The sequence below is a fragment of the Corapipo altera genome, unplaced genomic scaffold, assembly GCF_003945725.1.
Source record: "Corapipo altera isolate COAL_440 unplaced genomic scaffold, ASM394572v1 1, whole genome shotgun sequence".
NCBI lineage: Eukaryota > Metazoa > Chordata > Aves > Passeriformes > Pipridae > Corapipo > Corapipo altera.
This window is the reverse complement of record NW_020884873.1, coordinates 36,757,171-36,781,681: the sequence shown is the minus strand read 5'-3', so window position 1 is coordinate 36,781,681 and position 24,511 is coordinate 36,757,171. Positions and strand designations below refer to the sequence as shown.

At 39.0% G+C, this 24,511-nt stretch overlaps 1 protein-coding gene across 3 annotated transcripts; it reads right to left on the bottom strand.

The window, feature by feature from the left end:
- Positions 1-2,975: 2,975 nt before the first annotated feature.
- On the bottom strand, positions 2,976-23,306 carry SLC38A4 (solute carrier family 38 member 4). 3 transcript variants are annotated; one of them, XM_027664962.1, is made up of 16 exons: positions 23,194-23,306; positions 19,721-19,948; positions 18,872-18,950; positions 17,883-17,998; positions 14,797-14,870; positions 14,580-14,672; positions 13,086-13,167; positions 12,912-12,994; positions 12,742-12,800; positions 12,079-12,357; positions 11,875-11,954; positions 10,674-10,774; positions 9,580-9,704; positions 6,860-7,004; positions 5,943-6,040; positions 2,976-4,590 (listed from the first exon to the last, which is right to left on the bottom strand). In XM_027664962.1, the coding sequence occupies exons 2-16, from the start codon at positions 19,837-19,839 to the stop codon at positions 4,489-4,491; spliced, it is 1,635 nt and encodes a 544-aa protein (XP_027520763.1). In that variant the 5' UTR covers positions 19,840-19,948; positions 23,194-23,306; the 3' UTR covers positions 2,976-4,488. The 3 variants fall into 3 exon arrangements, with proteins under 3 accessions (XP_027520763.1, XP_027520782.1, XP_027520772.1); XM_027664981.1 differs by having other exon boundaries at positions 18,872-18,945; XM_027664971.1 differs by having other exon boundaries at positions 19,721-19,943.
- Between the last annotated feature and the right edge of the window lie 1,205 nt (positions 23,307-24,511).

Sequence of the window (24,511 nt, the reverse complement as noted above, 5' to 3'; positions counted from 1 at the left end):
AAAAGCTATTTATCATTATGGAATGCACTGGGTTTAGAACTTGGCTCAAGTGGTGGGCAAGGGGAGTAGGCTCCACATGATGTATGTCCTTTCAATGTTCATGCTTTGCTGATGAAGGCAGCAGCTCTGCAGCACAGTGAATGCCCCCAGCACCTTTTTGTGCAGAGGGTACTGAGGTATCAGTGATGTATTCTGCATAGCTGGAAATGTCTTTTCCACACTTTGATGGTTGTGAGACCAGTCAGCACATAATTTTTTTTTATTTTGACTTCACTAGATGTCTGAAATAAGCAGCTCAAGCCGACGTTGTTACTTTTGAACACTAGCCTAAGACTGCTATCTAACAAGGGTATGGAATAGGTTACTTGAGATCTCTTCCAGCTTCACATATCTCACACTCTTAAGGAAACTGTCTTTATTACCCAGGTTCAACACAAGCTTTTATGTGTTTGCAGTATGTGATGATTTAATTAACTAAAAGCAATTTTTTTTTCCCCAGGATTCTACTAGACAGCACAATATACCATGGAAATATTGACAGACTTGCCACTGCAGAACAGAGACCAAGCTTTGCAGTAGGAAACTCTGTGACCCCGAGCTCACCCTAGGGCTGTCTAGGCTAGGTGTCAGTGGGCTGGCCCTTCCCCATTGCCAGGTGGAGGCTGGGAACTGTAAGCCCCCCGAGCCCACAGCACCTTACCAGGCAGAGTAATGGAAAACCAGGCAGGTTTCCTCTCAGGTTTGACTGGGCTCTGCCAGAATTTTGTTGCAATAAAATATTTTCGGTAAAACTTACATTGAAATTTGAAGTCAAATAAATGGAAATTTTCCACCTATAGCACCAACTAGACCTCTTTATAAGTAATTGCTGACTAGCTTTAATTACTATTATGTCAGCCATTGAGGACCAGCCAAGCACGTCAGGGTTTACTGAAAATTAACACCAAAGCCAGCTGTTCTGACTTACTTAGGCCTGCTGCCCCTTTTTTAGGCAGATGTTATTGAATATAATCTTTGATTATTTATGGACTAGAGAGGACTTTGCCCTCTAGTGAGTGTCCCTTGTTCTGCCCCTTTCCAGAGCTGAAATTACTTCTGGTTTGGTTTTTTTTAACCCCTGTATATTCACTTCTGGCATTCTTGTCACATTCATTTAATAACACACCTCTTTGACCACTGAAATTTCTAATACATTTTCATTGTTTTTTTCTTGTCCTTGAAGACATACCTTTTACTTTTAACTCCACTCATTCACTTGCAACAATTTTAATTGTTTAATTAAAACAGCCTCCTGCCACTAGAAATTTATACCTCAAGCACCATCAAGACAGAGCAAAGCTGATGCTGCAAGGAATTAAGGATGCCTAACTACAAGGGAAGGAGAAAATCAGGGCAGATGTTTCTGTCGTAGTTGTCGATCATGCATCTGAGTCTGCAGTGCCTCCCTTATTAGTTGGCAGGTTGCAAATGCTGGCTGGCCCCATGTTTCTCCCATGAGCTCATCGGTGATGGAGGTATGTGTAGACCAGTGTATTCTGAGCTGTGATTATACAGCAGACAAGTATGTAACAGCAGGAAAACCCACAGCTAAAATATAGGAAGTATTTATACAGAGCAGTACCATCTGGTGCGTGCTCCTATACTATACTTAGTGATATACTATATTTACTCCTATAGTACACTTTGTGACTATACTTAGTTGCTATACTGTGTATCCCAGTTAATCCAAAAACATTTTCTCATAGATAACCCCATTTTCAAGAGCAGCCATTCTTTATTCGGTGATGTCTATGCAGCTCCATGAATAGATACAGAATAGGGAATGTGAAAGGGTTATTATATGAAGGAGCTGCCATCCTGCTCATCTGCAGATACATGGATACATAAATTTCTCTCTTAAAAGGGAATGCAGTTATAGTGATGCCTGTGTTAAGGCTACCACCTCGACTCTTCTTGATTTTCAAAAAAAATTCCTTCTCCTCGTAGCCTAAAACAGAATAAAAAAAAACTACAGTATTTGAAAAATTAATTTATTATACATCCACAGATGGTTTTGTAATAAAAATCCTCACCAGGCCTATTGTCAACAATACAAAACGAATAAGAAACTCCAATATCCACCATTTGCAGAAGTGCTAATAAGTTAGTGAGCAATAGTGCCCTTACTTTCAGTGGGCACTGTGGCTGCATATCACTGTGACCAACGTATTTTAACTTGAAAACTTGACATTTTACAACCTCTCTACCTCTGTTTTGGACAGTGACAGTTTTGTGCCATAAAAACACAGTGAGTTATGCCATTGTTCCATAGTTCTTCTGTTATTTTTCTTGAGGTCATCTGTGTTTTCGGTGGGCTACATGAATTCCTAAGTCTCTACATGCAGTTGCAGTCATGATCCGTGCTTTTACTCTGATACACAGATGCAGTTACAATTTCATACATATAACTCTCAGTAATGGTATCAGGAAGAGAGGTGTGGTGTTGTGTTACTATTAACTCCAGTCCATGTTAAAGGCCTCTTCAGTAGTAAAGCAGCATTATTTTACTAGTTTGCTTAAAACAGAGGTAAATATTATTGGCACGTTTTTCTTTAAAAATGCAAAGCCAGACTTAGCATTCACAAGGAAGTGTTTCCCAGTATATTAAGGATACAGTACTCAAGTGAGCATACAATACTGCCCAGAAAGGTAGCATTTGGTATGGATATGTTTTTTCAGTTAATCTGTGAGTATACACACATTTATACGTACACACACAAACAGATTTTTGTGCGAAGCCAAAGAGAGAGAGCAGAGACAACTTCCAAGTGCCTCATAGCCTTCTGAGTTCACAGGTGTGTACTCAACAGATTTTGAAGTTGGAAAATGAAAACTCCAACTACATGAGCTTGGACTTATGTAAGCATGATAAAACCAAGTCTCGCCTTCCCCCTCATTCCCTGTAGTAAGGAGTTAATGTGACCCCTCCGACTACTTTTCCCTGGTCTGTACAGAGAGCATATGTAGTGAGTACTCCACAGCATAGCCCAAAACATGGTCCGAGTGTTAATTAAGCATCCATATAACACAGAACATAACCTTTTTTTTCTGTCTTGCGCAGCTGCCTAGCATGATACACTTGAGATTGTCAGCAATGTGGTTTCTTTTGCATACCTTAATTACATATGATGTTGCTGAATGCTAGTGTATGCATAGGCAAGCTAAGGTACAGCAATCTAGCAAGTTATCCAAATTTTTGGTGTACAATGGCAATACAGAACTTTAAGTAACATATTAAAAATTCTCCAGAGGAAAACATCTTGCAATTTATTGTAACATAAGTAGCATACACCTGAATGCGTTTTTACACAGGTAACAGTTAGGTGACTTGCTACAGGTATATTTTATACAATGGTGAATAAAAATGAATCTTTTACAAACCCACCAATTAAATATGTTTTCTTCAAAACAATATTAAGTGTGTGGCTATGAAAACAAAGTGACACATAAAAAAATTTCAAAAATCATTTACCATAGGGTAATATTTTTATGACTGGAGGAAAACAAAAAATTATGTACATAAATACATATATTTTTATGTATAGCAAATTACAGTTTCCTGCACTGAACATTTATCAAATATACAAGTACTGAACAATACTGGAGAGGGTGCTTTGCCACACCTTGTGGTCTCTTTAAATTCCTGTGAGAGTGGAAGACATGTTTCTACAGAGGATACAACTTGTTCAGTGATGCAAGCTCACACAACAATTAAAAAAGTAAAGAAAAGAAAAACCTACAGCAGAAATGTCTGATGTTCCCAGCACAGGCATCTTTAACAACAAAATGAAAATGTTCAACTGTTCTTCAAGCACATGTTCCAACACAGAATCTGTGTCAGAGAGCTTTATTCCGTACGACGAGACATCACCTGTCAACGGCAATGCATTTGGACAACAAATCTAATGCTCAGCCTTGTTCACTAGCTTGTCAAAGCCATCATGTTTCTGATAGGTAGATTGGTCTATCAGGCAGTGAGGAGTCACTTTTCAGATCCCCTACAGAAACTATACCCTTTCTCTTGGACTTGGGCAGCCACTCCCATGAGCTTCAGATTGAGAACAAGGCACTATCTGGTTTTCTGGCCATTACCTTTCCAAGGCTCTAGGAACTGTGGTTATGATCATGATATGAGATTTTGAAAGGGGTGACACCAAGCTATTTTTGAGGACTATGTACAAAGTTATTTTGGTACTGAAAATAGGAAGCATTCACACCACACATTTCATTTCACCTGGCCAGAAATGCTAAGCTCAGGTTTCTAATGCATAAATAATGATCCTTATTGAAAAGGATGACAAAGACTCCATTGGGTTCTTGTGACCTTACCAGAAACTGTTTTCAAAGTACTGCAGTTACTAGCCAGGAATAACAATCCCATTTAGATGTTTTTCAGAGCACACAATACAAATATTTATGTTGTAAAAAGCACTTGGTTGTCTCCACAGGTTAGTGATGTCTGGAACTTGGGGGATTGTAAATCCAGTCCATTACAATAAGAGTCATACTCACAACCATGAAGATTATGCCAACTATGAGAAAGATCAGAGCCTGCAATTTGAAAATAAAATTTTATTAATAAAACAAGTGACCGAGTAGGCTGTAGCTCACAGACTGTCCCACTGGAGCCACATTTATATAACACCCAGGGCCTGAGTTTGGGTCATTCTCTGTGAATAAAACCCAAATAATGTCGTACAGGGCTACATGAATCAGAGTTAGTCCTGTGTGAATTTCAGTCCAAGAGACTTAGGCTTTACAAGGTTAGATCTGAAGACAACCCATTTTGCTACTGTGAACGATAATACAGAACATAACACAGGAACAGCTTTTTTTTTTCTTTAAAAATTGATGAATTTTCAATAAATGATCATAGTCTCTGACAATAAGAACAGCTTCAGAATTAATCCATTTTATCCTTATTAGCTAATCAGGTAAGTCCATATCTCTTACCTAAAGGTATTTCTGTACATATGCAACTGATTTAGGTGCTTGTAGTCACTCTCTGCTTTATTGGGGCTTTAGTTTATCATAATCTGTCCACACTTCATGTTACTCTGCCTTGCAGCACAAAGATGAATATTGTATGTAATCTCAGTGTAGGGTGTGAAATTCTAGATGTGCCTAACACACAGCAACATGAAGAGTAAACAAGGAGACATGAAAAAATATTCACAGTCACTCTATAATAACAGCTCCAAAAGTCATGGTAGAAATAATTTCACCATAAAAAACCTCTTCTTTTATACTTGCAGTATGTATTGGTTAACTTTCATATTTTTTGTGAACATGTATATAGACATATATATGCTCATCTGTTTACATTATGTTCCTGTGCAGACAGTTATTGATGTTCAGGATGAAAGGTACTGCTGTGGTAGTCCAGTATGACATATAGACACATTCTCTGCATAAATGATAGACCTTCATATATGTCTTCTGTAGGTGTATGGATCTGTCTCAGAGAGGAAATCATTATTACTTATTTATCTCTGCAGTACAATTTCCCTCTTAACCTTGACCTCAAATCTTCCTGTTAATCCGCAGCTGGCCTTCTAACATGAACCAACAGCTCCTTATACACTTACTTAGTCTTGGTGCTATTTATGCAAATGCAGGTGTTAACTAGACCTTAGATCGGATTAAATGAATGCATTTTTATAGTTGTTAAGAGACACTTTATCCTAAACACTTAGTGTTGTGTATCAGGTGTAGTAGGGCACAAAAGGTTTCAGCTCCTGAAATCTGTGGTGAATCACACTGTCCAACCTATATGCTAGCATAAATGCTAGCATTTATGAGCAATTGCCACATGTTGCAAGTCAAAGGTCTGTGTATTTGTGACTAGTGGAAAGCACACACCCTCCCACACTTCTTTTTGCAATTGCTGCCAGGTTTCTTACCCCGATCTTCTGGGGAGACCTCAAGGGTTCCTTCTCAACAAGACGCAGGTAGAAGGCACCAGGAAGGATGAAAATCAACATCGTAGCAGAAGAGGCTCCTGGAAGAGAGAGAAGAGCTGAGTACTGCACCATCTGTCAGAAAAGCATTGTGGTGCACCTGTAAAAGAGAGCATGTGGGAAGGTAGCTGCTCTTCCAAGCCCAACTGCACAAAATGTTCGCTCTGTAGACAGCATTCATGGAGAGCTGTAGATGTCTAAACACTTATTTGAGTGCTCGGGGCCTGAAGAGACACTTGTTACTGAGAGGATTTTTTCAAACTGTGCCTAGGAAGTGCCTAGTCCTCTCTGCTCAGCAGAGCCCAGTATGGTGGCCCAGGCACAGCAGGCTGGGAGGAGCAAACCAGCTGCAGAAAGCCCATGGAGGTGTCTTTCTCAAGGACATCTGCATCCATGAGTCTTCAAGCAGCTCAGAGCACAGAGGCTCTTCATGCTCTTCTTTGGTCAGAGGCCAAAACTGACCAAAAGAAAGAGGTAGGGAGAGAACTGTGAATGTCAAAATAAATGTGTCACTTTTCTCCTTGTTCTTATGTCACAGTTTGGAAGTCAATACATTTTATTCAGCCTACAGGTGCTTGAAAACCAAAGGTGATTTCCCACTCCTCCATATATATTGAACGACCTTGTTGTCAAAATGGGGATTCCTTACCCACTTTCATACTAGGATTATTGGATTCCTTGTGCCTCATGCAAGGTAGCAACAAAATTGGGTAGCCTTTAGCTTTGTGTTTGGGAATTATATCCCTTTTAACTTTAATCTGTGTTTATAGTAGTATACTGTAAGACCCAAACTGAGACTGTCACTCAGTCCATGAATGTAAATATGTAAAAAGAATTAACAAAATGTTTATGAAACCTACCAATAAATCCAAAGATGTCTTTAATAGTTGGAACAAAAATTACAAGCAGGTTATTAAAAGCCAGAATTACTGTTGCAACCAGGAAATGTCTTATCCAGCTGAATGGCCTTCTGGGAAACAGCAACGCACTGATAGATGAACGGATCTGCAAGATGAAAACCACCAGGAGAAGTAAAACAATTAATTTTGTAAAACAATTTTCTTTGCTTTTCACTTTTAAAAATGATCTATATTAAGTACTTTTGTGGTGAGAAATTCTGACCGAAAAAATGTGTTTTCGGTCTTTGATTCCCGTAATGTAGTCTCACTCTGATGTAGGTTTTTGAGAACTGGGTTCATGGTTTAATGCAGAAAATCAAATATTTGCAGTGTAGAAGAAAATCAAGTAAATAGGGTGTAAAATCAGGGACATGAAATCTGTTCAACTGAAAGATGCTAATATCAGCAAAAAAAACCCCAAAGAACCCTCCACTATGAATACTGATCAGTAGGCAAAAAATGCATGTGTGAAATAGGAGTTGCTGTATTCTTGTACCAGATCCCTCTGAAAATCCCACAGGAGTTCTATCATTTACTTTTCTGAGAGAAAGAGGAAGCTGTTTTTTTACTTTCATCAAATATATACATATACATGTCTGAAAATAAAAGCATATTTTTCAATGCCACTTGGTAATTATAAACCTAAAAGCTGTTGCAGAGGATCCTTTTTGCTCCACTGACTTTCTCAGACAACACAGAATTTTTTTGCTTTTTCATCATAAAAGGTGGTAAGTAGGAAAAAGGTCAAAAGCAAATCCATTTGGTGGTTGGAGATAGTGTTACTCTCAAGTACTGTGATTAACCTAAAATTCGAAATGTAGAAATTGAACAACAATATTTTTACACTGTAAAAAAGCTCTAAACCCACTTCTGTTTCATTCTTTTAAAATAACATACAACTGTACAACTGTATCTGGGTGAGTTTGGCAGCTGAATAAATGTATGGGGTTCTATCAGACTTGAAGTCCATCGCTTGAAAACACAGCATGAATTTTGTATTTTATGTTTTTCAGGTTGATGTGAGCCAATATTAGGAAGAGGGAAGCAGATTGCAAATAATTTTTCCAGCCCCTGAGTTGGTGTAAAACAGTTTTATTGCAGCAAAAAACTGCTGCCTGCATTTCTGTGCACTTACTCTTAGCATCTTGTCCATTATACCTTCTGTGACATAGTCCTTAAAGAGGATTTATCAACTGTAAGTTTTACAGTGACTAATGGTACATAGCTCTATAGTTAATTATTTTTTTTTAAATGAAATGAATTTTTTTTAAAGAAAAAACTCTGACTACTTTGAGAAAATACAAATGCAGTAATTCATTAAAAAAATAGTTGTTACAATTATATTGCTTATTTGGAGTAATAATATCTGCTGTGATGGCTGTCCAAATAAGCTGTGTAAATCTCTTTGATATTCTGGCTTACAAGAAAATGATATTTTCTCAGAAGTCCTCTTAATAGAAAAATTAGTGCTGTGGTATGTAAATGTTAGGACTTCACTCACTATTCAGATATAAAAATGATTTTACAGAAAGTTAAAAGGAAAAATGCTACATCTGACAGACAGAGGCTTTTGCAATGCCCTTAGCTTGTTTTCCCATGAAGAGCAACCAGTTTGTTAAGACTAATTTAAACAGTTAGCCACTGGTTTAAACATGACATTTAAGGCAGAGCACTGGCGTTCTCCAAGCTACAAGAACCGATCGCTCTGGGTCCTTTATATCAGACCTTTCTTTTTGATTGACAACATTGAACAGTGATCACCGCTCTAAGGCATTTGTCAGCAAGCCTGGAAAGATTATCTACACAGAGCATGCATTGCATCCAGGACAACAGAGCAACAGGACCCCAGGGTTACTGCTCTCATCAGATGGGAACCCTATGGCGTGACGTGGATTGCTGGGAGCCCTCTGGTAGCATGATGCTGGGCTTGTATGTGCCATACAAACGACACGCCAGCCTCCCAAAACCTAATCACCAGGATCAGCTATTTTCAGAGAAGGCATGGCAGACAGTCTTATGTATTCAGGAGCCTAGAGGTCTGCTCTTCAGGGGAGATTGATCCCTGAGGAGGCTCAGACCCTCTTCAGAGCAGTTTGTTTACCTGTGTCTTTCTGTCCCTGCTACTGTGGATATTTTGTGAAGAGAACACAGAAGCTCCAAACTTTGCTCAGACAACTGACTATATGGCTGAGTTTTGTATGCCTCTATGTTCTGGTATTTAGCTTCCTCCCCTGTCCATAGACTGAAGCATGTAAGGTGAACAGAGGCCTCTGTCCCTCTGCTTTGGCAGCTGGATCTGGGAGTCCTGCACAGTGTGTGACCTGAGATTCACATGTCTGTCCTGAGTTTGGATGCTATAGTAGGTGCCTATGTCTCTATTAGGAAATCTCGTAAGTGGTTTCAGTATATCTCTGTCTTTGGTACTTAGCGCTGCTCTGATAAATATAGTACAGAAAGAGCCAGAGAGCCAGAGAAGTCATTCCTGATTTACTTATAAAGACTGATTTATTTCAGTCTTTCAAATTTTGCAACTCAAACTGCCTAAGGTCCATGCCTAAGACCATTCTAAGTAAAAACTCAGGCTTATTTTTCTTCAATGTTAAAATTTGCCTGTGCTGAGCACATACAATCAGTGTATATGGGCTAGCCCTGATTTCAGCTTAAGCAACTGTGTTACTTACAGGGAAAAGGACAAGGGGTACAGTCAGGGTTACAGCCACCAGCACTGCCAGACGAACTGACAGCAAGAGTGTGTCGAAGGTGTACACTTTAGTGTATGTATGAAGTAGTTCATCTTCAACTTCTCCTGCAAAAAGGAAACAGAAAGGAGCTAAGTCACTTAAGCAATAGCTGAACACGCAAAAGGATCTTTGTACTGCAGCCAGATAAGATTAGCTTTAGCCCAGCTGCTGTCATTAGATACATGTTATGGGCTAGACACGAAAGAGGAATTTTCCCACTGTGACTGATACAAGTCCATCATTCACAGATGATGAGGGTAATACAGCTCTGAGGTGATGCTTTGTACTCTAGTATCTTTGGGATGACTTTGAGAAAGACATTAAGTGGATGTAGAACCTGAAGTAAAAATAATTTCTGTGATATGAAATATGAAACAACTGAACTGGTGACAGCTCCCTTTGACCTCCACCCACATGTCCCAGCTCTCAGACAGAGCTCTCTTGGCCCAGCGAGAGGGAGAAGATTGTGCTGTATCATTCATTTCTTTGCTGCATGGGGGAACTAACAAACTAAAAAGAAGTGGCGTTTGCATAAAATGGTGTGCTAATAGAGGGACTTCTCTGTTTGCCTATCGGTTAGTCTAGCTCGTCCATATTTTTTTACACTAGAATGATTTGCACCTGTTTTCAGCATAGATGAAGCTGAACTAGTGGTGTCAGAGCCAGACTGGGTAGCACTTAATAGTGTCATGTAAAACTGTTGAGCTCTAGAGTATTTTTAGTACAGTCACTCTTGGCCTTTGCCGAGAGCCAAGTTTACAGCAGCTTCTTGTCTGAGTTCACAAAGCCAAGAGATATGCAACTGGTCCCCCTAGTAGATGCCTCTGAGTCTCTCACAGGTGAGGTGGTCTGACAGCTGGAGAAGTGCCACAGATCATTCAAGAGATTACACACTGCATATTATAATTGAATGTTGCTTACACTTGGATTTGGGCCCATAAAAATACATTAATACTTGGACCTCTGAGATAGAACCAGCTCACCTGCTTTAAAATGACAGGGAAAATTCTGTAGAGAACAAGATTTTGACCTACCATAGAAGGTAAGGTATCCAAAGAGGGCAGCCAGAAGATACATGATAAGCATGCCAGTGATGGAGATATTTGAGATATTCTGCATCCGCTTTCGGGAGCGACTGAAGTACAAAAGAAAGAGAGTAACAGTCCTATAAAGCCTCTATTTGTACAAGAAGTACTCAGAAGTATCTTAGCTCTCTGACATATCCTCCCTGGCTAGTAAGTTCATAGCAACTATATTGGTTACACAGATACTTTACAGCTCTGTGTAGAGCATCATAGACTTATAAAAAGTGTGTTGAAACTCCATTTCTATTGCTTTCTCACTCACAACATAATACGTGCCACATTATTTTGTATATAATTATTTATTAACTATCAATCTCAAATGGTGCATTTTAAATAAAAAAAATGGAGGGGCTAAAATTACAGGACTGATAGTAAGAATAGACAAGAGCTCTTAGCCAGGTCTATATGAACATACCCTTATATCTACATAGGGCTGTTCTGCAGGTTCAAGAACCCCTTGCAGGTCAAATCTTTTCTTCATAAATCCTTTGGTTAAAGACAATCTTCATCTTATAGGACCTGGAAGCATGTTTCAAGTTATCTGTGAATTTTTATTGCTTCTGAGGTTAAACCTGCTGAAATGGGAGGTAACGATTCATAGCCTCCTTGGGTTTTGCAGCACACCCTCCTGTAATGTAGTTTTGCTGTTCAACAAATACCTTTGATTATTGCTTCCCACCTATCAACTCTGTGCTGATTTAAGCAAGTGTATTTGATTTTTGATATTTCTTAAGCAAATTAGGCTGGGTGAAGAGACTATGTAAGACACCCAAACCAATGTAACACCCAAACTATGTAAGGCACCCCAAGAAACTTTAAGAGTAAGTAGCAATTGACCCAGAACTCATTAAAATATTATTAGAAACAAGAATTATCTCCTTCAGTGCAACCAAGTTCCCCAGTTTATTTCACATCCTTTAAAGAACTGTCCAGATTCCTCCTTTCCTAAGTAAATATTGATCAATGCAATGGTTCTCTGTCACCAATATCTGACTATAAGGTCAAAGCAAAGCCAATGTCTGCTTTCTATGGCAAGCAATAAATCATTATCATGTGGGTGTTTATATACCTGCATTCAAGAGGCAACACGTAGAAAATGATTTCTAGCTGTGGTTAACTGGTAGTATTGGACAAAATTTAAGAACCTTACTCTTTTAGTTCACTGTATATTGGTAGCACCTCAGGGTGGCATACGAATGCAAATGCCAGGATGGGTATTGCATAGGCAGTCTGTAAAATAAAGCTCCCATTAGTAAGAACGGTCATGGCTGTACCTCTGACTTTTGGCAGCCAGCAATTTAGCTGTAGTACAGTTAAAGTGGTTAAATGGTTAAAGACAAAGAATCTCCCTTACCCGTGAGTTGAACACAAAGTATTTTGGCTGACACTTGTCACTATTGTCGCTGTGCGCTTCATATTCTACGCTGCTTTTGGGGGAGGTATCTTTTGGTTCCTCAAGGCCTGGCAAGTGCCCAGCTGTGTTGTCCATCATGAAATTCACACCAGAACCAAGTGACTCATTTGGTAACATGACCAGGTGCATTAGCACTGTGTTATTGGTGGTGGTCCAGTTTTCAACCCCATGGTCCATGATGGGGAGAGGACAGGGTATTTGGGATTTCTTGAAGATTACCTACAAAAGAGTAGACTATGTTATCAGAAGAGTACCACTGTAGGTGATTACACACCTGGGGTATTCCAACAGAAGTATAAACAGGCACACAGAAGAGAGGGGAAATAGAGAGAGCAAGAAATCAAGTGTTACCACTTCTGCTTCTCTTGCAAATATTTGTTAATTTGCCTTTGCTGTTGTCCTGTTTTATTTTTTTATTCTCAAGTGTTTTTTAAACTGAATTTCTTAATTCTGACTTCATTCAGCAATAGGCTTGTTGATTTGATTCACTTGCAGATGCTATTCTAACATCCACATTAAATTGTCATGGTAAGAAATATAACAGTGTTTAAGGGTTTGCAGGTTCTGTATTTGCTTAGAGACAATACCCAAACAGTCACCTACCACACTGACAAAGAAAACCATACAGGTCAGCGAAAATCCACTCGTATAACCAAGATAACCTGTGCAGTAAGAAAAACAAAACAAAACAGAAAAGAAACCAGTTCAGCTACATATAAATTCACAATCCTAATAGAAATAAGAAAGGAGCTTAAGCAGTACATTAAGCTTACCTAAGGATTTTAGAAGGGAGAGGGGAAGAATAACCAAAACTGTTACAAGTATGACGAGGTAATTCCCATTCAGGTACCATTCTCTAAAGAGGAGGAATAAAAATAACAACAAACATCATTGACATCAAAGTGAAAAATTTTCATCTGAGGTTCAGGGTGGGAAAAGGTACCTACCCAGAATTCTCCTCAAGTTTCATAAATGCTCTGATGACTTCTGGAAGTTCATATTTAATAATAAAGAGGTAGCTTGACATTGCTGAAAAAAAACAACAAACAAGCTAAAAAACTAAACACCTTCAGGGAAAACTGTAGTTCCAAAAAAAGAAAAAAAGAAAAAGATTTTTGCAAAAGTAGAGAAATGAGTTTTGTTCAAATGAAAGTGCGACTAAATAAATGGTGTGCCCTTCAACTTGTTATGAACATGTCCTGAATGACATTAGAATGACATCAGAATGACATCAGAATGACATTAGAATGACATTATTGTATTAGAATACAATACAGTTACTACTGAATTAACAGCATACTCAAGCCACTCTTAACTTTTCCTTCTACTTTTCTTGTTGTAAATGTTGTTTTTCCAGTAGATGCTGTCCATCCCCATTCTGTAGTAACTTAAGATGTTAGTGCCTCCAGATCTCTTCAGCTATCTTATCCTCCCTATTTTCAACTCCTTTCTTCTGATAATCTCCATATATAAAGAAAACAACTAGTTGTCAAGATTCTTGATGGAAGAGTGGACTTCTATACACCTTATTTAAATGCACTTCCAAAAGGAATGCTTTTTTCAGTTATTTTATGTTTGCCACAGAGAGATCTCTGGAGACCTATAAATCAATCTAGACAAGGACTAGAGAAACAGCTACTCTTCTTTAATAGGGAAGCGTACTTCATTCCTGAATTCAACCAATTTGATATTTAGGCTTGAGGAAGGAAAGGAAGACCATAGAATAGCAGCTTTTATGAACAAAATCCAAAAGTCTTCTGCAGTAGAGAGACGTGAACTACATCTCCTAAAAGGTTTCTTCCAGGATAGTAAAACGAAACAAGTTTGTTGCATGAGTATGCAGTCCTATCCCTACTATTTATATTGGTAAGTAAACAGCCTCCTGTTCTCAGACAACAGATTACTTGATAGATGTTTCACAGGAGGTATCTTTGTAGGTGAATACATTAAAAACATACTTTAAACACACAGCATTTTCAGGAGAACACAACCCAACTGTTATTTCAAGGAGAGAATTAAGCTGAAAAATGAACTACTGAAGAGTCTTTTATAGAGAAGACAGAACCATGTGCTGTTCCTTTTACATTGGACTAATCTTTTCTAAGTTAAAGCGGATGATTCAACTAGATGCTAAGAAGAACAGTCTGAGCTGTGCTCAATAAAGAGAAATGGTCAATTCCTGGAGGACAGTCAGCCAGGCCACTTTAACCATGATTGAAGCCTTTTCACTGGCCATGGAGAGATCCCAGGTAACTGTCTTTCACCAGACACTGAAGTGTCAGGTAGCTGAATCAGTGACACAAATCTCCCATGTCCTTCCTTTTTGTAATATGGTGTATGCTGTATCTGGCTCAACTCTAATGCCATTTAGCTAGGCAGAGGGGAGAAAGCACTTGTGTTTTGTAGAAAAGAATTAAAAGCTAGAAAATTCTTTCCCTTACCTCCAACATTCTGCATTGTAACTGAAATGAAAACACCACACTTCCCAGGCCAGCCAAATGCCTTTTCTCCCAGTTTTTCATATATTAATGATCCTGAAAAAAAAACAAAATTAAAAACAAAAAACCCCCATGAGCTACTGCATATTTGATGAACTGCATTTCAAGGTAAAATACATGCAGCAGGGACTCTCTATCAGCCACAGCCTGCTCATCATACCTCCTTCTTTTGATATCTTCAGTAAGAGGTGGACCGAGTAGAGTGACAGTACTGCTACGCTGAGCAGCAAAACTCTGTAAGGCAAAGCAGAAATTAAAATCCTAAGCAGGACATCAGAGGCAGTGGATTTGAACTTACACTTGCTCATTTTCATGAGGTTAAACATATAAACAGTTTTCAGCATGTTTGTTCTTTGGTCTCCAGGTGCTAAATGCAGAGATAAGTGTCAACTGTAGCTTACTTATGAGTACAGTTGCACCTTATGCACTCCAAAAGCCCCTGAAGGCTTGTTTAAATCCAGTAAGTGCCACTTCTGTGCTGTTCCACAAGGACAGAATCTTGTATCTTAACAATATCCTACTAAAGTAAACAGAATTTCTGTGTGAGAATCTGGTCTTTGGACTCTTACCCGCTCCTTGACCTCTCAGTTTCATATCTCTCCTTACTCAGAGCTGTCACCCAAAAAAAAAACCCCAAACCCCAAACCCAAACCCAAGCCAAAACATGATTGTGAACACTTCACTGCTGCCTCCTGGGTGGTCACTGCTTTTGGCTTCTGCCATATCATTGTGAAGCAGAGTTTAGTTGCCTGTTGTGCAAGTATATTAAAAACTTTACATAATGTTAAAGCATGGCATGATACTGGAAAGCCTGCTCTTGGAGCACTTGTATCTAAGTCTTCCAGTCTAGTCTGCCTGAATTCATTAGTTCTGATTACTGCCATGTTCCTTCCACACAACATTTGCATCCTATGTGATTTCAGCCTCTCACAAAGTGCTGGTGAAAAATGTAGCTTTGTATGACATATTCAGGGCACAGCATCGTGGGCACTACATCTTATTACCATAATCGTCTTGTCAGCAGCCTGCACAAGTGCTGGTGCAGAAGGGAATGTGATGATAATGTGACAGAGCTAGGAAATATAGATGTGCCTTACTCTATGGCTGAACCCACACCTTCTACCCCACTGAACATGCAGTTTGGTACAGATATGGGAGACACAGCCAAGTTCATAAATGAGTTACAATCTAAGAGCAGACCCAGGACCTGGGGCAAGGTGATGGCCCCCAGACCATCACAATTTTTTCTGAAGTTTCTCTCTTTGAGAGAGACAGACAGTGTTACAGCCTTCGTGTGAGCAGGGTTGCCTGTCATGATGTGGGCTCACGCAATGTGGTAAGGGGGAAATCATGCCTGAGATCACAGCATATCCTGCTGAGACAGCAACCTTCTTGATAAGGGGAACCCATGGAGCATGCTGTTCATATTTCCATGTCCGAACACATGAGGTAGGGTAAAACAAAGTCCTCCTGGTTTCACTTGCTAAATCATGCCAGACAGAAGTGATGCTCCCGTGCAAAATCTGTGCCATTGTAAACCTCCTCCACAGGAGGAATGTAATGGGAACTTCTGGAGAGCTTCTGAATTTTAGGAACCCTCCTTTTAGCTTCACCCTGTAGGACATCTTCCATCACGAGAGCGCTTGAGCAACATGAGAACAGTAAATTACAAAAAATTTAGACAATGTTGCCAGTATCACCAAATTAGAATTAATGTCCAGCAGTTTCCATTTAGGTAGATGGTATTTTTCTGTCCCAGTAACACTAATGTGATCTGCGAAAACAGAGGAACTTCCAGCAAGTGGATACATGTCACGGGGGAAAAAAAATCCACAAAAAGTTTATGCTTTTAAATAAAACTCTTTCGTCTACCAGAAGGGAGAACGTTTTCATGCAGGAAATATGGAAATAGGACAGAAAAGAAAGCAAGTTCTGGGTGGAGATGCCCCTTTTTTGTCTAAGTCTCCATGTAGTGCTTTAGCATTACTCCCTGCTCTAGCACTGCTAACAGAGCTAATGTCGTTAGGCTCATATCAGATTTTTTTTTAGCCACCTAGGTGAATGAACAGAGCTTAAAAATAGCGATATTACTAAGGTAATGTTTTTTCCCCAACTAGTGAGGCTTAACATATCATAGGTTTCTTTCCAGTGATAATTCATGGACATACTAGTTAGTACAAGTGCTCAGAGAAAGCTGGATAAAAAAAGAATCCTACATTTTTCTAACCCTGATGCAGTCAATTTTAGAACCAGCTTCCATTTTTGATCTGTAAATACTGTGTCTAAGACAGTAGAGTACAGGTGTTATGAAGCACTTACCCAGAACAGTGTTTGAATATACAAATAATTTTCAGTTAAAAATTCTACTGGTAAAACAGGAGATGTTTCTTAGCAACTGGAATCTACATGTGGTATTTCAAATGCTGTTTCTCTTGTAGCTACACAGTCTTCACAAGCAGGAAGTGATATAAAAACAGCCAAGCAACCTGGTTTAAAGGCTTGCTAGATTTCACTAATGTCAAAAAATGGCCTAACACTATCATGCTTTATTCCAGTTTCATGGGAGGTTAAAATTAAGGCTTCAGTTAAAATTAAAACCACTTATTAAAAAAAGAAAAGCAACATTTTTTTTTTTAGTCTGTCTCATTAAAATGAGCCAGAGGTTAGCCATCAATTAAAAAATTTGCCATGGCTATCTGTCACTGTCTATCAAAACCCTTTCTGTATAGATACTGCCAGCCACATACCATTGCTTTCATCTGTGCACATTGTGTACAAATAGACTTGAGGGAGCAACATTAAATCTGGATAAATCTGTGAATGCATTTACATTCAAAGCATGTTGCTATTTCAGATTATATTGAATATTCTTCCTCATAGTGATTAGATTGTTGGAACGGTGTAAATATATTTATGGGTGATTTAATTCCCTTTTTGGACTCCCATAATGAACCAGCAAGATTGTTATCTTTATTTTAGGACTACTATACTGTTCTTTCCTTCTGTTTTTTGACTGCACAGTATCAATTCACAGTTGTGTTCCTGATATAGAAGAAGTCTAAAACACAGGGAAAAAAAGGCTTTTCAGCAGTGGTTCCTTGTGGTAAAGCTAAAATGGTTTAATTACAAATGATTTTATGAAACCTTTCAGCTAACAAAACAAGCTTAACATACCTCTCTAACCATAAAAGCTTCAGTGCCAGCTCTGTTCTTATATTCTATTTGCTTTTCTTTCTATGTACTTACATGAAAAAGATAATTCCTGTGTTGGCCATAGCATAGGAGAGCCCTAAGATGCCGCTGCCCATAATAGCATTGCTGAGATTGAACGAGGACATTCCAAAGGAGATTCTACCTGCGTGCTGTTGGGTGCAAAACCAGAAAATGGCAATTAATTTGTATTTTACTGAGCACAACAGACTAATCATCCTCATTGCTGGATTTCCCTGTACTGCTCTCTTGATCTTTAGAGGTGGAGTTTTTCAAGGTTCCTCAACAGATGCTTGTCATCATAAGAAGTCTCTTTACCCCCAAAGACAGCTACGCTGGTAGTGTTTTTTGGTTTTATATGATCAGTCCTAATAAAACCTGTAACACAACCAATAAAATAATGTCTTTCTTTTCACCAAAGTCATGAACACTGAATAAAGTTAAATCCTGAGCAGACAGGTACCCTTGTGCACACCCCAGGAACTGGTGCTGTGCTTCCACTTTCACATGAAGTTGTTTAAGGAGTGAGAGGTGCGCTAAGCATGTAATGCTCAGCATCAAAAAGCCAAAACAAGAATGTCCTTTCCTTAAAGCAATGCAGCTGGATGTGTATTCATTTACACTGATGCTGCAAACAAACAACACAAGCATGCACGCACTGAGGCCCAGATCTATCTGGCTTTTGGAGCAACAAAGTCCCTCTGAACCAAATGTCTTTTTAGAAAAATGGATGCAGATCCACACTGCTTGAACATAGGTGAGATTACATGGGTTCTACTGAAGTTCAAGTGTGATCTCAATGATTTTTCTGATTACTTGTGAAAGAAAGACCCAGTTTTACTTGTAAGGCAACAGAAAGGCTTTGTTGCACTAACTGTTAAAAAATGCTTTTATTTTAAAGACAAAATTATGCTGATTGAGCTCCAGAGTAATTTTGTTTACTGGAAGTTTTGGAAAAAAGATTCAGGTCGATAAGATTTATTTTGTAATTATTCATTAATTCACTAAAAATGAATAAAACTTACATATTCTTCATTATAGTCTTCCAGTTTCTTTTTACCCAGATATCCATTTGTAAGGAACTTCTGACTTTCTTCATCTTCACTAGCAAATGGATTGAACACAAAGAAAAATAAGAAAATATTAGATAAAGCTAATGATACATATTTTATTCTAGTAGTGCCTTTTGTCATTAGTGGAAACTTTCTTTTGACATTGCAATAAATATTTAAAAATCCTTCAGAAAAACACTCTGTTCTCCTGTAAGATTCTCATGTCCAATGGCATGTTTAATAGATCTTTACTTTACCTTGGAATTTAGTTTTAAACCCAGTAATCTTCAAATTACATCTGACTGTAGATGTTGGAAAGTAGAATTCCATACAGCAGTGTGCTAAAGCTGAGCATGTGCTTCACATGGGAGTAATGAAGCACCTTGCAACTGCCCTGTTGGAGAGATGTGCTGGGAGGTGCAGCGAGCTGAGGGCTGGAAGCCAGTGGCTGGTTTTGAGATGTCTTTCTCGGATCATGCAGGTGCTACTGCTATGGTGGGTTCTGCTGGATCACCTGAAGGTGGACTGTCCTTGTGGGAGAACTGAGCTGTTCAAGTTGCACTACTCTGAGAGTGTATTAATTTACGCGTGTACTATCTGACCAGAGTGGTTGGAAATTGCCAAGGGGCTGGGAGCCTGCAGAGGTCACTTCAGGTGGTGGCAAGGAGGGACCTGGGCTACCTTGGCTGTGCTGGGTGCACTGTCCTCCAGAGCATAGAATGGGGAGGGTCATCACTGTGGGAAAACTGTCCCAGATGCCATTAGTGAAGCTTGTTTTTTGATTACTGCTTTCTAGCCTTAACAGAACAGTTAAATGCTTACCTCCTAATTGCAGCCTTTTCTGAATCAACCAGCTCTGTGTAGTTGTCTTCCAGGCTTTCCCCACTGTTGCTCTGGTCATCAAGCTCAATATTGACTTTTTGCAGCTCCATACGATCCATTAGAGAGGTCAGTGCTTTCCAGCACACACACTTGCTTCTTCAAGGTAAACAGCACCCTGCTGTCTGCTTGCACCTCTCTGTCATGCAGGGACTGCCAGAACACTCTGTTCTGCAAACAAAACACAATAGAACTCATTAGAATTTTCTTCAAATTAGGTAAACCAGTGTGAATTGTTTGGTGTTGGTTTGATCTTGATAATAGCATTAAGATGAGAAACTGTTACCGACTGGGAAAATTCTGGGCAAGCATAGAAGTTCCTTTATATGCCAGCACTTGGCCCTCCTGTCTCCCTTAAAATGGTAAAGTGCCAGGCCAACAGATGCACAGTGGGTGTCCAGCACCTGGCAAAAATACAAAGCCAGCAGAAAATAATTTCCTGAACTGCTTCTTTTGAATTTCTAGGGAAGGGTGATGCAGAAATGCTTGCTGTAAAAAAGGAGTATAGCAGGCTTTCCCAGTCTCGTAAGATTAATGTTGTCACAGGTTTAAATGTATTGTAAACTTGCCCCTTTCACCAGGATCTGACAGATGTGAGCATTTCTGTATGATCACTTTTTGATGACTGGGAGGTGTAGTTCTGATAGATCAGTTTCTGGTTTTCAGTGTACACGTGTTTAATTCTTACTTGACACTGTTAGAAAAATTCCTGTCTTTTAAAAATCATATGATGCTCAACTCTTTATTTCTGTATGGGCCAAATAAAACTGTACAAACCAAATTTACAAAGGGAACTTCACCTCTGGGATTTCAGCAGCTGCATGTTACAGACTCTTCTGTAGATACACATGTGGATTCATTTGCTCATAACCAGATTCAAGAGGAAAAGACTGTGCAAGAAATTTTGCAGTTTTGCAATACTTCTGCCTTCTCAAAGATATTCCTCGAGGTATTTTATATGTCCATTTCGCAGCTGAGGGGACACCAGTGAAGGGAGTGAGCACAGACCAGAGAGCACATTGCTGGCAAGCTCATGGCCAGAGTTACAGGTTCCTGATCCTCTACCTACTGCCTTGCAATCAGGCACACTGGCCAGATCCATGACATTTTTCATAAATATTACATGATAAATGCAGCTCAGCATTGCACAATAACAATATCATAAAACACCGCAACAAGTAATTTCCATGTCTGGCCCTTTGCAACACTAAATCTGCAATTATTTAATAGCCTTTTCCTGGTTTTGCATTTATGGGTGTATAAGTCCTGCTTGATGACCAGATCGTCTCTATCCTCTGTTACTGATCACATGCTGTTCTTAAGAACATCTACAAGCATATTTGTAGTGGCAAGATATTGCAGTGCATGTTTTTAAAATGTAAATGTAAACTTTAAATCCAGTCCTGGAGGTTAATACTGACCCCAGGCCAGAAATTAAAGTGAAATTCATTGCTTCTTACTAAAAGCATTCACCTAGACAAGACAACTGAAAATGGAAAGCAATATCACAAAGCACTAGGAGATTTCCTACCAGAGAGAGTGGCTGTCTCACAGAGAGTATGCGTGAGGGGATGAGTGACTCAGGGATCAAGGCAGAGCTGCTGGCACTTGCATTGCAGTGGCTGGGGGATTCTGCCCACTCAGGATATGAATAACTCCATGAGTTAGAAAAACAATAAGACCCTCTTTGCCCCCTCCCCCAAACCTCTGATGGAACCCTAAGAACCATAGTTCCATTCATAGAACTATCTTCAAAAGCAGACGCTGTCCTGTCTGAGAAACACAGTCATTCTGATTCTTGATGCTTATTTTTAATCTGTGGTGTAAAAGTCAGGCAAACAAATCTAACTGTGCTTAACCCTGTTCTGGTAAAGTGTAAAATCTGCTCTGTGACCACTGCCTAACTCTTATTGGAGAAATGTCTTTTCCAGAAGTGGTAGTCCAAAAAATACAGGTCTTCAGGTGAGAAACAGAGGTAAAAGTAAGCAAAAAAGTTGTCAGGACTTAAACTACACAAAGATTAAGCTGAGGATGAAAGTCTGTGCAACACAGTGAACACAATTTGGAAAGGAGAGGAAAAATTGACCGGAAATACATGTTACTGCATAAGAATCATGTGGACATTGTCCTGTCAAACATTTGCACAAGTCATCTGATTTATGGATGTCATCTCAAGAGGCTCTGGAATTACTGCATAAAGCAGTGATTTTCTATTTTTTTTTATTTTTATTTTTTAATATGTGAATTTCCAAAAGTCTGGTGAAAGTACAAATTCCTCTGGTGGCAAAATTAAATCTGTTGAGAACCTGTTTTATTGAAGTCATAACTTTTTAGAGAGAGGTTCGTAGAGCTCAAGGAGTCTACAAACTGGCCTTGCGAGAAGCTTAGCATGTAATAGTGGAGGAGAAACACCAAAGTTCATATGTTTTAACTTCCCTGGGATTTCATGCTTTCTTCTTCTGAGTTCTGAAGTTGGTGCCTAAACATATAAGAAAAATCTCTTAGATTTACAATGTTTCTCAAACTCGGCTTCAGTATGGTGATGGTTTTGCTGCCTCCTGGGGCATTTTCCTGAACAAAAAATTTTTTCTTGGAGTTTAATATTAAAATGGAAATACTTATTGCAAAAGACATTCACCTATTATTAGAGGGAAGTTATTTATCTCTGTAAGACTGATTTTCCTATTCAAGTATAAGGTACTGTTCTGCATCATTAATTAAGTAATGGTTTTCAGCAATGATTCAGAAAATGATGAAATTTTTGCCATCTGATTTCAGAATGTTATTGATTCCTGTCCAGTCTGCAGTTAGGACATTAAGAGAATGGGCAAATAATGCTGGGCCACAGATATGACTAACACTTTCATGAGTTTTGCAGTATCAGTATTTGTATCATGTATCCATGGCATCCGATTTAGCAGATTTTGCCAGATTCTTTGTCTTCGTGACAGTGACTTTATAATATTATTTTCTATGTGGCTATTTCAAAGTGAGATAAGTGTTGTCACTGTGAAACACACAATTAAAATGTAAAGCTTTCACAAATTCTTTTGTTTAAAGAAATGTTAGCTGAGTAAATCAAAAGCCTTGAAAAAAATTCTCAGGAGTTAGCCAAGGGTTGCAAAGGAAAGCAATAATTCATTTCTTAATTGACAAGGCAATTTTGAACACTTTTGCTTCTTCTTTGGTTTTTTAGGTTTTGATTTTCTGTACGAAAGAGAAGGCTAAATTTCATTTCTGGAGAAATACCAAAGATATTTGCCAGTGTAAATTACCATGTCAGTAAATCTTAAGGAGCCCATCCTTCACATTGCACTTATATGTAGAGGTTAATTAAATTTCTAATTCCCGGTTTTGGAAGACGTAGCCAATCTCTGAAGTACATTGATCAAACATTGTAAAGAAAGAAAGTTTACCTCTGAGTCAAGCAGGTTCTCTTCCTTGCTTGCTAGGCAGGTTATATCTTCTAAGAATTGCACCTGTAAGGAAAAGTTTGCTCATGTGCAACCTAGAGCAGTTGAACAGTGATTTAAAGACAAATGGGAGTGTATGAGATGAACCAATCAACAGCTGCTACACCCCAACAACTCCCTTTGACAAACTTGCGTCAGCTCTTTTTAAAAAAGAGGGGAGAAAAAAAAAGAAGAAAGGTAAATCAGTTTATTGGAGCACACTGAGGGCAAACATCTCGGTTACCGGAGCTATTTGCTCTCTGAGTGTAGCACTATTACAAAACTCTTGTCCACAGAGTGCTTCACCCAGACTTGATCACACTTTCATTTCACAGTCTTGATTTTTGAATAATGCACATGCATTAAACTTGCAGTAGCACAATAGTAATAAGCTTGGAAAATAAGATCTGGGAAAAATACCTATGGGCTCCACACAGCTCTACCTCTTTGACTACAGAGATACACATTGCACCGTCTGTCTGGGTTTGATCAGAAACGTGTGCTTTCAAATGGGCTAACTGACCTGTGTCTTAGTTTGTCAGTTGAAATATTTACTGTAATTGGAATTATAGAGGTATATGTCGAGTAACAAATGTTATTCATTTAATGGCAATATAGGGCTGTGGAGAAGTATTTCATTACCTATGACATGCCTGTAATACTGTAGAATTTACCACCTTTTATCCAGTTGCTTAATGACCATAATTAAAAACCACAACAAACCCTCCAGCCCTCCCTCGCATGTAGTCTTTGTGATTAAAGTCCTCAGACTGGCTTGACTGTGAAGGCTAGAGGGCAAGTGAGGGGATGTGATTTTTAATTCTTAGAGTTTCCTGTGGAGCACTCAGACTGCTTTAGCTCGGGTTGAATGACAACCTGTGTGAACTCAACCCTGATCCACTGTGACCAGGGCTTTTGCTTGCTTGCTGGTTGTGGTGTGCCAGTTTCAGAGTTCCCCCCTTCCAAAAAAATCTGAGTTCCAAGATAGACTCAGACAAATTGTTTAACAAAAATAAGCTCTGACTCCCTCAATTCTGCATTCCCATGGAAAGATGACATTGTAAGATCCATCATGCCATATGATGCCAAAAGTAGTACAGTCCAAAGATTAAGAGGTGTAAGGTTTGGAGCCAGAGGCCCTATCTTGCTTTAAACCTAGCATATAGCTGGAAAAATGAATAAATTTTGGGCTTGGATTGGTTGAAGGCACTTTGAATCTGAAAGCTCCCTGTTTTCCAGTGCATCACCCAGTTTAATGAGAGAAACAGGCTTTCCTTCTAAG